Genomic DNA, 14,954 nt, shown 5'->3' with positions numbered 1-14,954 from the left:
GAAATGATTTAAGTAGAAGAAAGATTAGTGAGAAGTATCATGATATTCAGAGGTGCTTGGGGGCTAATACCTGTTAAATTTTAAGTAGACTGTAGTTATATGAGCTTTTTTTTTTTTTTTTTTAAATCTCTTGATAGGCAGGCCCTGCTATTGTAAGTACAGGAATAGGGAAATCAATAAATTTGTGTATCTGCCCATTTTGGTTTGTTTTCATAAGAAAAATATCTGGAGCTCGTGAGCATTTTCTGTGTTGACTGCCGCTTAGGGTTGTTCCTTCCTGGTTCCCGAGCCCTGGATGCCAAACTTCTTTGTAGGCCTTTCCAAGGGAGTGTACCCTGTCTGTGGCCTTTGTTCAGTGCTGCAATGTGTATAATAGATTTTCAAGGTTTTTTTTTTTTTTTTAAGTTACCTGGAAAGTTGTTTTATTTCGATCAGTAAATGGTCCTAAAGAAATTGCTGTGCACTGGGCACTCTGCCACGTTGCCAGCTCACATTACCACCTGAGAGTTTGTGAAGAATCATCCGCAAGCAATTCGTAGGAGGAGGAGGAGACCTCAGGAGACTCACTCAAAAGCTTTTCTGGGCCACTTCATTGCCAGAAACTCATTCAACAAACATATGCTAATCTCGACTTTGCTTCTGGAAAACTGGGAAGCAGATGTGATTGAGAAGTTCTGATTTCATGGCTCAGGGTCTGGTGAGGGATGGCAGACGTGGGCAGGTAAACAACAGCGCCGAGGGGTAGGAGCTGTAGTGGAAGTGGGCAGAAGTTGCTGTGGAAGCACAGAGGTGGAACCTTTTTTGCCTGAGAACATTCTGGAAGGGCTCACAAAGACATGGCATTTAAACAGAATCTTGATAGAATTTGGTCAACGCAAGGGGAGTGAGAAAGTTTTCAGGGCAGTGAATACTCATGTACAGACAAGGAGTCTTACTGGGAGGTGGTGAGGGGTCCCCATGGCCACTGGGGCTTACTGAACTTGGAGAATAGGGAGAGATGTGGGTGGAAACACTGGTCATGGGGGATTCACTTCAAAAGACCATACCTGAATCCTCTGAAAGCCTAAAACATGGTAGGAATGAAATCATAGATTTCACAGGATAGGATAGCTTGGAAAATAAGCACAAAAGCTTACATTACTTTTCCTCCCATCCTCTTCTGATAAACCACAGATCCTTCTTTTTTTTCAACCTTCAACTCTTAAATCTTCAGGGCTTCTGGGCAGAATCTCTTGCATTGGGAGTTGTCGTGACCTCATGGAGGAATTCATTCCAATAGCTATTTCTACGAGACTTTCTGTCCTGGGTCCTTCGGCTCTGTGGTTGCTAAGAAAGCCCAGGTCAGGGGTCTGTCCCTTCCTTCTGGGGCCATTTAATTTCACTCCCTTCTGTGACTACAGACTGAGATGCTAAGCCACGATCCCACCTGAGCTGCTGCCACGATTAGCTTGATTCATGCTGTCACTGTTACCACTTCACCTCAAGAAAAACCTGAGAAGGAAAGAATTGATGTGGCATAGTCAGAGTGGCTGAATATTTTCAGACCCAGTTTTGCAAGGCATAGTTGGATTAACTGGACACTTCAGGGATCTCAGTCAGTTGCATAAAACTGAACCTAGGCCCTTGGTGGTGTGAGAGATCACCTCTCCATGTGCAGGTGAAGATCCACGGTACCTCCTACCCCCAAGTCCACCTCGTTTTAATTTACTTTTTAAATTAAAAAAGTATTGTAGGTTTGTTATGAATAGTTTGAGCAGTTGAAAAGAATATAGAATAAAATGTGAGATCCTCCTTGCACACATGCATGCCTGTGGTCAGCCAGATCCCAAAATTTGGAACGCATCCTTTTAGACTTTTACATATGTATCTACAAACATTATACATACACATATACATCACTTGTTTTTACTAAAAAAGGATTATGCTCCAAGTGTTTCCTGGAACTTCATTTTCCCTACCTAAAGTATCTTGGACATATGATGCCTTTTACAGCAATGAAAATTTGAGGGTAAGTCTCAGTTTTTATTCTTTGTAGTAAAGGTTTCTTGATAGTAGAGTTGTCAGATTTAGCACATTGCCCAGTTAACTTTCGTTTCAAGTAAACAATGAATACTTTTTTGGTGTGCATATCCTATAGAATATTTGGTATATATGTTCATATGTACTGAAAAAGTATTAGCTGTTCATTTGAGATGCGAGTGAACTGGGTTCCCTATTTTATCTGGCAACTCTGCACTTGTTAGTTCACTTACGTATCATTGGTTTGGAGTTGTTATTGTTTTCTATGAAAACTTTTCATGCACAAAACCTTGAAACCATAAAAAGGTCCTGTTTCCTGGGAAAGGTGGTGTCTGGGCCAGTGTTCACACACCTGATGAATGAGAAGGGTTTGGGGCCACCTCAGCTGGGCACCCAGAACTCATTACTTGCCTCTGTTGGAAAGAACTGGCCTGTGTAGCTGCTTTGTAGTTGGAGCTGAGACCCGACTCTTTCATCCTAGCCACTATGTGAAGTTGCCACTGGCGGTCACCTGAAGTTGTGTGGGTGATATTAATTGAATTTTTGAAAAACCGAATGCTGGTATTTGTAGGAATTTGTAGTGTAGACAGGCAGCCTTTCAACCACTGCATATCATAATTAGAGCAAGCTTTTAAGATTCTTTGAAGTACTAAATGTTTATGAAATTCAAATAGGGGTGCCAATCTGCACAATAAAGGGGCCTTGGTGGTGTTTTAAAATCTTCTATTTTGTAGATGTAAATATATGCCATAATTAGCGGGAAGTAACTTGAAGAGCCGTGGCTGAGTTTATTACTATTATTCTTATTTAAAACAGCTGTGGCAGGCAGGCTACAGCTGCTGTCTCATCATTGGGTTGGGCAGGGCATAAGGGCTGAAGTGAACACACTCAAAGACTCTTTTCTGAGGGCAGCTCCTTCACTCCCCCTAAATGCAGGCTTCCTTGCTGGGGAGCTGTCTCACAGTTGGCCCAGCTTCCCTGCCCACCCCAAGCCTCTGAATGTCAATGGGACGGACTTCAAGGGTCTTAGCCAGGATGCAGATGCATGCAAATGAGAGGGTGAGGAGCCTTTGAGAGCAGCCAGCTTTCTCCAGACCCCCGCATGGCAATGCTGCCTCTAGGGGCACTTTTGCCCCACAGCTCCAGGCCCAGTGCAGAGCGATTGTCCTTTGGTGCCTGTGGGAGCAGCTGCAGTGCCGCACTGTGGCCTGCCTGGTCGAGCCTCACCATGTGGCAGGCCTGGACGGCTGCCCGCCACAGGGCCCAGCTCCCAGCACTGCCTGCCAAGGAGCCAGATGCTACCATTGGAAAAAATTGCTTCACAATTTGAAATCTTGGTTCTTTGATCATTGCTCAGAGAGGATGAAGAGAGGTTCAAAGTAGTGTTTTAAAATGCCAGCGTCTTGTTGCAGCCATCAGTGCCTATTAGACTGTCTCTGGTTGGGGACAGTCCTCTTGATGTTTTCATTTTTGCAATCATGTCATTCTCCGCAGCTCTTCCAAGCCCTCTGGATAGGAAAGGAAGGCCCATAGCCTTCTCCTGACCCTGTGCCCCTGCTGTCCCCCTGCCTCGTGCCTTAGAGGTTATCTCTTTGCCTTTGTTCCAACAGGCTTTTCCCCAGTGAAGCTTGTGACAAAGTTGTTGTCATCTGCCAAATGCTGCTGCCGTGTGAGCTGCTCACTCTCATTCTTCACTGGGCAGAAGTAGCCTTCACTTCCTAATCCTTCTGCAGAGGACAGAGGTTTTGCAGGGATGATCCACTCTGTCCCCTGGCCTAGCACCCGCCTCCAAGGACTTCAGATCCCACATACTTGGGCGAGGCCTCATTCTTCCTTACCCTTGAAATGGGAAGGGTCAATCTTTGGAGAGTGTTGCATTTTTCATATTTACTCCCAAAAGGCAAAAACATGAAATTAAACCAAACAGCTCCAGGATGACTGGTTATGGTGGCCCACACCTATAATCCCAGCACTTTGGGAGGCCAAGGCAGGTGGATCACTTTATGTCAGGAGTTCGGGACCAGCCTGGCCAACATAGTGAAACCCATTCTCTACTAAAAGATACAAAAATTAGTGTGGTGGCATGTATCTGTAATCCCAGCTACTTGGGAGGCTAAGGCAGTAGAATCGCTTGAACCCAGAAGGTCAAGGTTGCAGTGAGCCGACATTGTGCCACTGCACTCCAGCCTGGGCAGCAGAGTGAGACTCTGTCTCAAAAAAAAAAGAACAGATCTATGAATAAATGGGCTTACCAAGTAAGAGGTGATAGAGGAGAAACCAATCCAGACTCTTATCTGGGAACTTAAACTGTTTCAGTTGTGGAAGTAATGGGTGTAAGAGAAGGATGATTTGGGAAAGAATTTGGAAGCTTTTGATGGAATATATTTTTGTTTTCTGTTGCTGTCCGCTTCCTCTGCCCATCATTGAAACCTGCTTCTGCTTTGACTTTCTGTTGTTTTTCAGGACTTGCCCACAAATAGACCTTAAAGTCTTTAATTCACTCAACACACATGTGTTAATGGTGGCTTTTTTTTATTCCCAGAAAGAATTCTATAACATGTCTTATCATGCCTTTGTGAGAAAGATAATTTTGTACCTGTTTGAGCTGTTGTACTCAATACATAAGACCCATCATAAACACAAACCAGAAAAAGTCCTAATTTTCTGTTTGGAAAAGCCAGTGTTGCATCTGTGCCACACACCTGACAAATGTGGGTTGGGGCCAAGACTGGCTCCGTGGTGACAGTCTTTATTGTGTTTATTGATCACAAACTCTTGTCTCGTTGAGGAAAGGTATCTGTAGTTGTGACTTGAGGCTCTGTCTTCATCTCTATCGTGGTCAATATTTCAAATTGACAAGTGAACAGGAGTGAGTATAGGTATTGTTAATGACTAATTTTTATAGTACATTGTAGACTGCAGATGAATTTCATATGCATTATCTCCTCATATTACCACCGTGGCCTTTGGAAACAGGTCATCTTCCCTGTGGATAAAGATGAGAAAAACGAGACCCAAAAAGTGATTCCAAATCCCTCACTTCTGCTGCCTGTGCTGTCAGTCCAGTGTCTGAGATGAGATGACAAATGAGAGGCAGCATTCACAGATGCCTGGACCAGTGTCAGACTGGATGAGATGGAGGACTGAACTTTGGACAGAATTTTAAAAAGGAAATGTAAAACTTGACTCTTGGGAAGCAAACAGAACCTGAAGAACTATCTGGGTGAGGAGGAAGAGAGGAATGGTGAAGTTAAGGAGGAAAGGAAAGAGAACTGCAGAATTGTTACAGAAGTGTTCTTAGGTCTGTGGTACCTGAAGTTCTGGATGGAAGTTACAGAGGAGCTCATTTCAACTTAACAGATGTAATAGGCAGCATCATGGATCCCCAGAGATGCCTCATCTGTAGCTATGGAATCTGTGGATAATGGTACATTACATGGCAAAGGGGAATTAAAAGTTGTTAATCAGCAGATAGAATATCTTGGATTATCTAAGTGGGCCTAGTGTGGTCCCAAGGTCCCTTAAAAGCAGAAGAGGGAGACAAAAGAAGACATCCAGAGAGATGACAGTTGGCATGTGAGAAGGATTCGGCTGGTGTTTCCGGCTTTGAAAATGGAGCAAGGGGCTCCGGGACAAGGAATGTGGGTGGTCTCAGAAGCTGGAAGAGGCAAGGAAACAGAACCCTTTTCAGAGCCTCTGTCTAGTAAGGTGTTGCATCCCTTCTAGTTCCTTGATCTTAGCTGGCTGAGCTGAATTAAATTTCTGACCTACAAGAATATAAAATAATTAGCTTGTCTTGTTTTAAGCCACTAAATTTGTGATAATTTGTAGCAGAGAAAATTAATATAACAGAAAAAAGAATTATCTAACAGTTAAGACTGTCCGGCAACATTATTATTATTATTTATAAATAGAAAAAAATTATTATTTATAAATAGAGATGGAGTCTTGCTATGTTGCCCAGGCTGGTCTCAAACTCTTAGGCATAAGTGGCCACCGCGCCTGGCCCAGCAGCGTTATTGAAGTGGTTTTCCTGTGTCTGACAGTATTTAGCTTTAAGGCAGTGCAGATCAGGATGCTGTGGAAAGGATTTCTGCTTTTGGAAGTAGGGGAGAGTTGACCTCTGAACTAAGTTTCATCTTAGAGTTTAGGGTCTCTGTTTCTAGAGCAAACAGGAAGATTTCTTAGAAGCGCTCATTTGCCTGGACTTCCCCAGCCATATTTTTAAGTGTTGTTTTTTAACATTGCAGAACCTGGCCCGTGACCAGCCTTTTTTGGCTAGCTTGTGCCCAGAAGATGGGATATGGTTTGACTTTGGAATGTATTGGAAAGATAAGTTTTACTAGTTTTCAACTGCTTCTTGGATTTTTGGTTTTATTTACTTTTAGAAAATATCCTGTGATTAGGTAAAAGCTGCTTAGGCAGAAATAGTTTGTATCTCTGATAGTGGTACATTTTTTTAAACTCCTTTTCTGGCCGGGCGCGATGGCTCAAGCCTGTAATCCCAGCACTTTGGGAGGCCGAGACGGGCGGATCATGAGGTCAGGAGATCGAGACCATCCTGGCTAACCCGGTGAAACCCCGTCTCTACTAAAAAATACAAAAAACTAGCTGGGCGAGGTGGTGGGCGCCTGTAGTCCCAGCTACTCGGGAGGCTGAGGCAGGAGAATGGCGTGAACCCGGGAGGCGGAGCTTGCAGTGAGCTGAGATCTGGCCACTGTACTCCAGCCTGGGCGACAGAATGAGACTCTGTCTCAGAAAAAAAAAAAAAAAAAAAAACCACACAACTAATTTTCTTGCTTTCAGAACTACATGAAATAAGTGGCCTCTTATTTTCAGTTGGGAGGGGGACGTGTCAGTAGGGTAGATAATGAACTCTGCAAATCCCAGACTCCTTTGTTGTTGATTTAATGCTAACATTCTTTGATATTATTCTTTGCTTCATGGGAGTTCAGTGACTGCATTTCTTTCTGGAATAGCCATAACACTATCAGCTGACAGATAATTATATTTTACATCATTACTTCCTCCTAGAAAATTCCTGAAGAGCATTTGTGATATGGTTGGATAGCTACATAATTATTTTCTATGTTCAAGGGTAATTACAAAGCAGTTGTAATGGCAGATTGGTTATTTACTGTTAGCTGGGAAGCCTTTTAAAATCTAATCTCTTAAATTTACACTAATAATTAAATAGAGAATTTTCTCAGACTGTTTCTCCTTACCTCATATCTAAATGAAGGATAAAATGCACATAGACTCTATGACCGAGCAATTATACTCCTAGGAACACCCGACAGAAGCACATCCGTATGTTCATCAAAAGCATATTCAAGAACGTTCATAGTAGCACTCTTCATAATAGGTCCATTTGGAAGCCTTGCAGATGTCCCTAAGTAATAGAGTGGATAGATTGTGGCATTTTTCATTCAGTGGAATATTCTGCAGTAATGAGGATGAATGAACTATATACAACAATGTGGTTGAATCTCACAAATCAAATGCTGAGTAAACAAACTAAACACAAGCGTAAACCCTGTTTAGTTCCACTTGCTTAAAGTTCAGAAAGCAGACAAAACTAATGTGTAATGTTTCAGGATCATGGTTACACTGGCAAGGTGTATGGATTATTGTGCCTGGAAGGAAGGATATTTGGGGGAGAGAGGGACTTCCATTTCTTCATCTGGGTGCTGGTTCACTTGATGAAAATTAATCGAGCTGTAAACTTCCAATTTGTGTACTTCTCTGAATGTATGTTATGTTTTAATTTTATGTAAAAATGATAACTTTGACAACTTTAAAACACGTAATTTGTTGGGATGGTTTCTGAGGGTAGGTTGAGTATTCTTTAATAACTTTGTTTTGAATAATTCTGTCATTGTAACTACAGATCATCCATTCCAAATGAAAGCTATATTAAAGTCGTTTGGGGAGTTCTAAGAGGTAATGGTAAACCAATGGTGAGGTGGTAGGCATGGTCTGCCCCAGCTGCAAACAATAAGGACGTTGCTTGGCTGTAAGGAATTTACGACAGTGACAAAACCATCTAAAAAATCAGTTTTCTTTTTATTATCACCATATTAACTGACAAAACCTCCTTTGTTGGCCTGAGTCCTAAATGGTGAAGTTAGTGTTCAATTTTTTTTTTTTTTTTTTTTTTTTTTTGAGCGCCGCCTCGCTCTGTCGCTGGGAGCTGGAGTGCAGTGGCCGGACTCAGCTCGAGCAGCTCACAGCACTCCTGGGTTTACGCCATTCTCCCTGCCTCAGCCTCCCGAGTAAGCTTGGGACCTACAGCGCGCCCGCCACCTCGCCCGCCTAGTCTTTTGAGTTCTTTTTTTAGTAGCCCAGACGGGTTGCACCGTCGTTAGCCAGGATGGTCGATCTTCCCTGACTTCGTGATCCCGCCGTCTCGGCCTCCCAAAGTGCTGGGATTGAACAGGCTTGAGCCACCGCGCCCCTGCCCATGTTCCAATTCAATTTTTTTAATTAATTTTTTTTTTGAGACAGCATCTAGTTCTGTTGTCCGGGCTGGAGTGCGATGGTACAAATCATGTGGCTCACTGCAGCCTCAAACTCCTGGGCTCTAGGAAGCTTCCTTTTGTAGCCTCCCAGGTAGCTGGGACTACCAGCACATATTACCATGCCCGACTAATTAAAAAAAATTATTTGTAGAGATGGCATCTCCCTATGTTGCCCAGGCTGGTCTTGAACTCCTGGGCTCAAGCAATCCTACTGCCTCAGCCTCTGAAAGTGCTGGGATTATAGGTGTGAACCACGGTACCCAGCTGAATTTTTATTTTTTATATATGTACTTATACAACATATATAATGGTGAATTTTTATTTTATATATAAAACATCTGTATGCTTCAAATTACCATGCACATTATCCGTTATATTAATTCTCCTTTAGTAACACATGCGGACCCAGCCTTGTACTCATTTCAGGTGCAGTCTGAGTCCACAGTCCCCATGGTGCTATGTGTTCCAGTAGTTAAACAGATTTAAACAGATTTGTCAATGAGCAACAATAGTAGAATGATTATGAAGATTATGAAGAATACATAGAACATACATAGAAGAATACATACATAGAAGATTATGAAGAACAATAGTAGAATGATTATGAAGATGAGGAAACAGAACTTTTTTTTCCATTCCCTCAGTCTCTGTTTCTACTTTTGGAATTTTTATGTTTAAAATTTTAAATAGCTGAAGTAGAGTGCTGGTTATTATTGAAAATCATTTGTCAAATAAAGGTAGGCAATCTTAAAAATGTGTCAGATCTGCTAGGTGTGCCGCTGCTGTGGGACAGCTGCCTTCACCAGCATTACTTAAGCGTGGAACCTCACACAGACAGAACTGTAACAGTTGTGAACGTATTCAGCAGTTTTACTAACATCATGGTGAATAATACCATTCTAAACTTAGTTAACATTTTAAAATTATATATATTGACAGATTATTTTGTATGTTGACAGTTTTTAAAAATCTATTTACTCTCCCAGTGACCCCCCCGTCACCCACACACAATTGCTTATTTCACTGTGTTCCCTTCCATAGTACACTCTGTACACCAAAACCACTAGACTGCTTTCCCCCCTGCTTAGAGATAGGGTCTTGCTATGTTGCCCAGGTTGGTCTCAAACTCCTGGGCTTAAGCAAGCCTCCTGCCTCAGCCTCCCGAGTAACTGGGACTATAGGTGTTCTACCACACCCAGCTTGCTAGACTACATTTGATTATTTAGTAGTCTTTCAGAACAACTTGATTAATCAAAATCAACTAGTACAACATTAGCTCATAGTGTATTTATAGCACATGGAGACTCTTTTTCAAAGCTGGGAATTTAAAGTTGAAAGAAAGAAAAATAATAATTTTGAATACACCTTTTCTGCTCAACATAAACTTACTGCAGCATCATTGGGAAGCATCGTAGATATTCATCAGTAGAGCATGTATTAAATTATGGTGTATCTGTGCCATAGAACAGTATGCGCAGCCACTAGAAAGTGTGGCTGTTCATTCTTTAAATGGCTGTACTTTATAGTACTGAAATTCCATATTAGTACTATATGAGTTCTAAGATGCCTAGGTATATATATGTTTAATGCCAGGTTTTAGAAAAGTTAATATAATGTGCTACTGTTTGTGTGATAAAGGAGGAATTGGAATGCTTGAATGCGTAAGTGCTGAATGTCTCTGAAAGGATACCTGAGAAAGGGATAAAGGGATAACGTTGGTTACCCTTAGGGAGGTTGGCAAATTTTTGGGTTCATGCTCATTTTGCAGTTTTATTTTTCCCCCCTCTTTACCACATGCATGTTTTTACTTTTTAAAAAAATGCTGGGCCAGGCCGGTGGCTTACGCCTGTAATCCCAGCACTTTGGGAGGCCAAGGTGGGCGGATCACCTGAGGGTGGTAGTTCGAGACCAGCCTGACCAACATGGAGAAACCCTGTCTCTACTAACAATACAAAAAAAATTAGCTGGGCATGGTGGTGCCTGCCTGTAATCCTAGCTACTCAGGAGGCTGAGGCAGGAAAGTCGCTTGAACCCAGGAGGCAGTGGTTGCAGTGAGCCGAGATCGCGCCACTGCACTCCAGCCTGTGCAACAAGAGCAGAACTCCATCTCAAAAAAAAAAAAAAAAAAAAAATCTGGAACGTTTTGGCACAAGCTCCGTCATAATAGTAACAGCATTAATCCTGTCACCATAAAGCACCCGAGCTGCTTTTCACAGCAAAGTATTCTGAGGTGGTAGCAAAGCAAGGCAGTGGCAGTTCTTAAAGGTAACACCGCCATGTTGAAAGCTCAATGGGAATTGCAATGTTCAGAGCCCCTGTGTGCCTGAGGTGTATGGTAGCCCTTCTTCCCTGGAGGCTGGAGTTCAGTTAGACCCAGGGGCCCCTTCAGCCTTGGGAGTTCAGATGCTGATCTCAGTTAGGGAAAGACATGCATGATTTCTTGCTGAGCTGCTCTTTTGTGGAGCCAAATGTTAAACCTTTGAATGTGAGAAAAATGCACACCTGGGTATTTTTATTTATTTATGATTTATATCCCATAAAATACAAAAAACAGAATGTGAGAAAGCTCACTACATTTATGGGTAACGTAAAACCGGATAAGTACAAGTTAAAGCAGGTTGGAAACCAGTAAAAGGAGCTGTATCTTGACTATTAGTAGCTATTAGAAGCACCTGAGGCAAGTTAATTACTGTAGTTGAACTCTGAATTTAGCTTTGAATTTCTTGGCACATAAGGTGAAAAGGGGAATGTGGAGTAAGTACATGGTTCTCTTTATTTGTAGACAGAAAGTAGGAAGTTTTGCCTAAGGAGATGGACATTTTCCTAGTAACCAATTCAAAAAGGAAATTTAAATGTAGATACTTATTTTTAAGTATCTGATGATTCAGGTCTTAGTGGTTAGTGCCTGTCAAGGTATAAAAATTAGCCAGTCAGAATCTGCCAAATCTGGTGCGATACGGTGCCTCACACCTGTAATCTCAGCACTTAAGAGTGGCTGAGGTGGGCAGATCACTTGAGGCCAGGAGTTCGAGACCAGCCTGGGCACCAAGGCAAAACCCTGTCACTACTAGAAATACAGAAATAGTTGGGCGTGGTGGCACATGCCTGTAATCTCAGCTACTCGGGAGGCTGAGGCGGGAGAATCCATTGATCCTGGGAGGCGGAGGTTGCAGTGAGCCTCGCACCACTGCATTCCAGCCTAGGTGACAGAGCCAGACCCTGTCTCAAAAAAAAAAAAGTGCCAAACCTCACAAAATATAAAATCTCATTTGAGTGTCAGATCCACGCACCTCTGCTTCAACAGCCACCACAGCAGCCCACATTTATCATCTCTGGCTTGGACTGCTATAATGGCCTCCTAGTATATGTATACATCCTCTCTGCTCTCTTCTGGAGTCTTCTTCGAGCTGTGGTCAGAGGTGCCTTTTTGGAAAGCAGAGCTGGTTGTGCCCTGCCACTGTTCCAGGACTGTCTGCTCACTGTGTCCTTTGGTCTCAGGATATTAGACCCAAGCCCTCCCACCTCTCCAGCTCTCCTGCCATCCTCTGTCTCTTGCTTTCTCTTTAGTCCTTCTTTCTGGCTGTGTGCCCTTTGAACACCCTCTTCTCTCCTATGGAACGCTTCTCTTGCCTAAGCCTCGTCTTCTTTCTTGGGATCTGAGTTACATCATCATTAGAGGCGCCTCTGATCCTGGGAGCTCACTCCTCACCATTTGTGCTCATGTCCCCCCGTACCTCTCTCCCTGGGGCTTAGCTCTGTGTGGTGTGTTCCTGACTTAATTGTAAGCTCACGAGAGCAGGCCCTGACTCAGATTTTGCTTGTTCTATCCCCAGCTCTGAGCATTGTGCCTGACGCAGAGCAGGGGGTTGGTAGATATTTGAGGGAAGGCAGCTATTACTCTGTGGCTGTCTTTGGTCTGTTTTGTGCTGCTACAACAGAATGCCACAGCCTGGGGTAATTTATAAAGAACAGAAATTCATTTCTCAGATTTCTAGAGGCTGAGAAGTCCAAGAGCAAGTCTGCAGCATCTGGTGGAAGGCAGATGAAGGGCCAAAGAGAGCCAGCTTACTTCTGAAAGCCCTACTTACAGCAGCATTAACCCATATGCAAGAGCAGAGGCTCAACACCTAAACCCATCCCAAAAGGCCTCACCTCCCAACACTCTTGCACTGGGGATTAAGTTTCCAATGCATGAATTTAGTGGGGCACATTCAGACCACTGCAGTGATCAAACGCTGCAGCAGCCAGTTTCTTCTCTCCAGTGGCCACTGCATCCTGCTGAAGACATTTCTTTCTGAAGCACAGGGCTAATCATATCACTTTCTTGGCACCCAAGCTTTCAAGGGGTATCTATTTCCTACAGAATACAATCTATACTGCCTTTTTAGCCCCCATAACCTGTGCCCAAGCTGCACTTCCAAACTCCTAGTCTGAAGTCCTTAATCCATGCACAGAAGCTAGAATGCAGCACTCCAGGCCTTGGCCTATACTGTACCCCCAGCCTTCCCTGCATGTGCTAGTCTAAATCATTCCTGAACTGAGACCCCCTGTGGAAAGTCGTACCTTCCATTGCTGGAACTCTAAGTACCTTTGACATGGTACTTATTTTCTATCTGAATGATAGTTATTTTATGTAACCAGTTGTAGGCAAAACCTGTACATTGTCTAGCATGAACCTCTCAGGTAGGTACTTAATAAAAATGTGTTAAATGAATGGCAACTTATGCTCATTATTTAACTTCTTTGTAAGTCAATCTTTAATAGGAACCATTTCCCCTCCAGATATTCTAATTTTTAAGAAAGTTTCTGTTTGTACATATATGACAAATGGCTAGTCAGCTGCAGTCTCCTGTTTTTTTAAATATCTTTAAAGATGAGTGAATATGAATCCAATTAATATCCTGCTTTCTGTGCATATTTCAAAGACCTTGTGGATCTTTTATTGCAAGGACACAGTGTTATTCTGATACTGAATGCAAGAAAGTAAAACAAAATTGATACATGTAGCTTGTCATTTCAAGAGAGGACTGCCCAAATCAGCAACCTCTTTAAGAAATGACAGATGGGTATTGAACTTGTTTCTAGATGAGCATCACCTTCCCAAGCCAGCCAACTTCATTCAGCCAAGCGGATGTCTTACCCTGAAGGTTACTGCTCGGTGCCGCGACTCCTGGGATGAGAGAATAACCCACACCTCCATTTCCTTTCCAACAGGCTGATTTAAACTGCAATATTCAAGATGATGCTGGGGCTTTTTATGGTGTAACCAGTCAGTACGAGAGTTCTGAAAATATGACAGTCACCTGTTCCACCAAAGTTTGCTCCTTTGGGAAGCAAGTAGTAGAAAAAGTAGAGGTAAGTTGGCCTCTGTATACTGGGAAACTTCATTCAAGGCAGACTGTTGCCTTCCTTTAAGCCTTCCTTGGGGCAGAGAGTTGTACTTTTTTGGATGTCTCCTTCTTACCTTCTGTATTAGTCCATTCTCACACTACTATGAAGAACTACTTGCAAATGGGTAATTTATAAAGAAAAGAGGTTTCATTGACTCACAGTTCCACAGGCTTACCAGGAAGCATGATTTAGGGGTCTCAGGAAACTTAGAATCATGGTGGCAGAAGGTGAAGGGAAAGCAAGGCATATCTTCTCATGGCGGCAGGAGAAAGGTGGGTGGGAACCACCACACACTTTTAACCCATCAGATCTGGTGAGAACTCCCACAGTATCACAGGAACAGCATGGGAGAAACTGCCCCCATGATCCAATCACCTGCCACCAGGCCCCTCCTCTGACGTGGGGATTACAACTTGAGGTGAGATTTGGTTGGGGACACAGCCAAACCATATCACTCTCCTCCTTTCTCCCACTTCTTTTTCTTGTTACTTCTAAAAAGGTAAAGTGATTTGGAAGCACCGGAAAGGAAGCAAATAGGAGGTCCCATGCCAGTCCTCTGACTGTGTCTGAAGTCAGCTGTGCCCTGCTTAGCCAGTGCTGTGCACCTCTGTGTGAGGCCTTGTGGGGTAGCCTGGCATGAAAGCTGGGTGGAGATAGGCCCTGCCACTCAGAATGATGCCCTCTCTATACCCAACCCCTAGGTCCAAGAGCACTCCCAGGCATTGTAGATAGATGTCAGGATGGTACTCAGCTGATTGGCACCTGCCCTCTGAAACCATGACACCTTGAGTTGGATATTGTTGCTTTTGCCATTTCCACTGCCTTTGCTTTTAATTGTTTTAGATAGAGTTTATTATATATTAGGATCCAATATCTTTTTACGACTTTTATGTTTCATACCTTCCTCCCTTTAAAAAGATGTATATTTGTTTGATCAGGGTGAGTAGCTCTGTTGAATAATGTTTGTTGTTGGCATTCCTTAAAGGTTGTGTTTCTTAGTGTCTTCTACCCATCACCCAATTA

At 43.0% G+C, this 14,954-nt stretch overlaps 1 protein-coding gene across 8 annotated transcripts in view; it reads left to right on the top strand.

Annotated features, from left to right (window-relative positions):
• The window catches only part of TEAD1 (TEA domain transcription factor 1), a 203,569-nt gene that overhangs the window by 170,868 nt on the left and 17,747 nt on the right, over positions 1–14,954 (top strand). For all 8 annotated transcript variants that reach the window (XM_017881572.1, XM_017881578.1, XM_017881575.1 and 5 more), the window contains one exon: positions 13,755–13,895. In XM_017881572.1, coding sequence (XP_017737061.1) covers positions 13,755–13,895 — 141 coding nt within the window. The remainder of the gene's footprint in view (positions 1–13,754; positions 13,896–14,954) is intronic.

This window comes from Rhinopithecus bieti, unplaced genomic scaffold (assembly GCF_001698545.2).
Source record: "Rhinopithecus bieti isolate Rb0 unplaced genomic scaffold, ASM169854v2 scaffold_11944, whole genome shotgun sequence".
NCBI lineage: Eukaryota > Metazoa > Chordata > Mammalia > Primates > Cercopithecidae > Rhinopithecus > Rhinopithecus bieti.
This window is presented reverse-complemented; position numbering and strand designations above follow the sequence as displayed.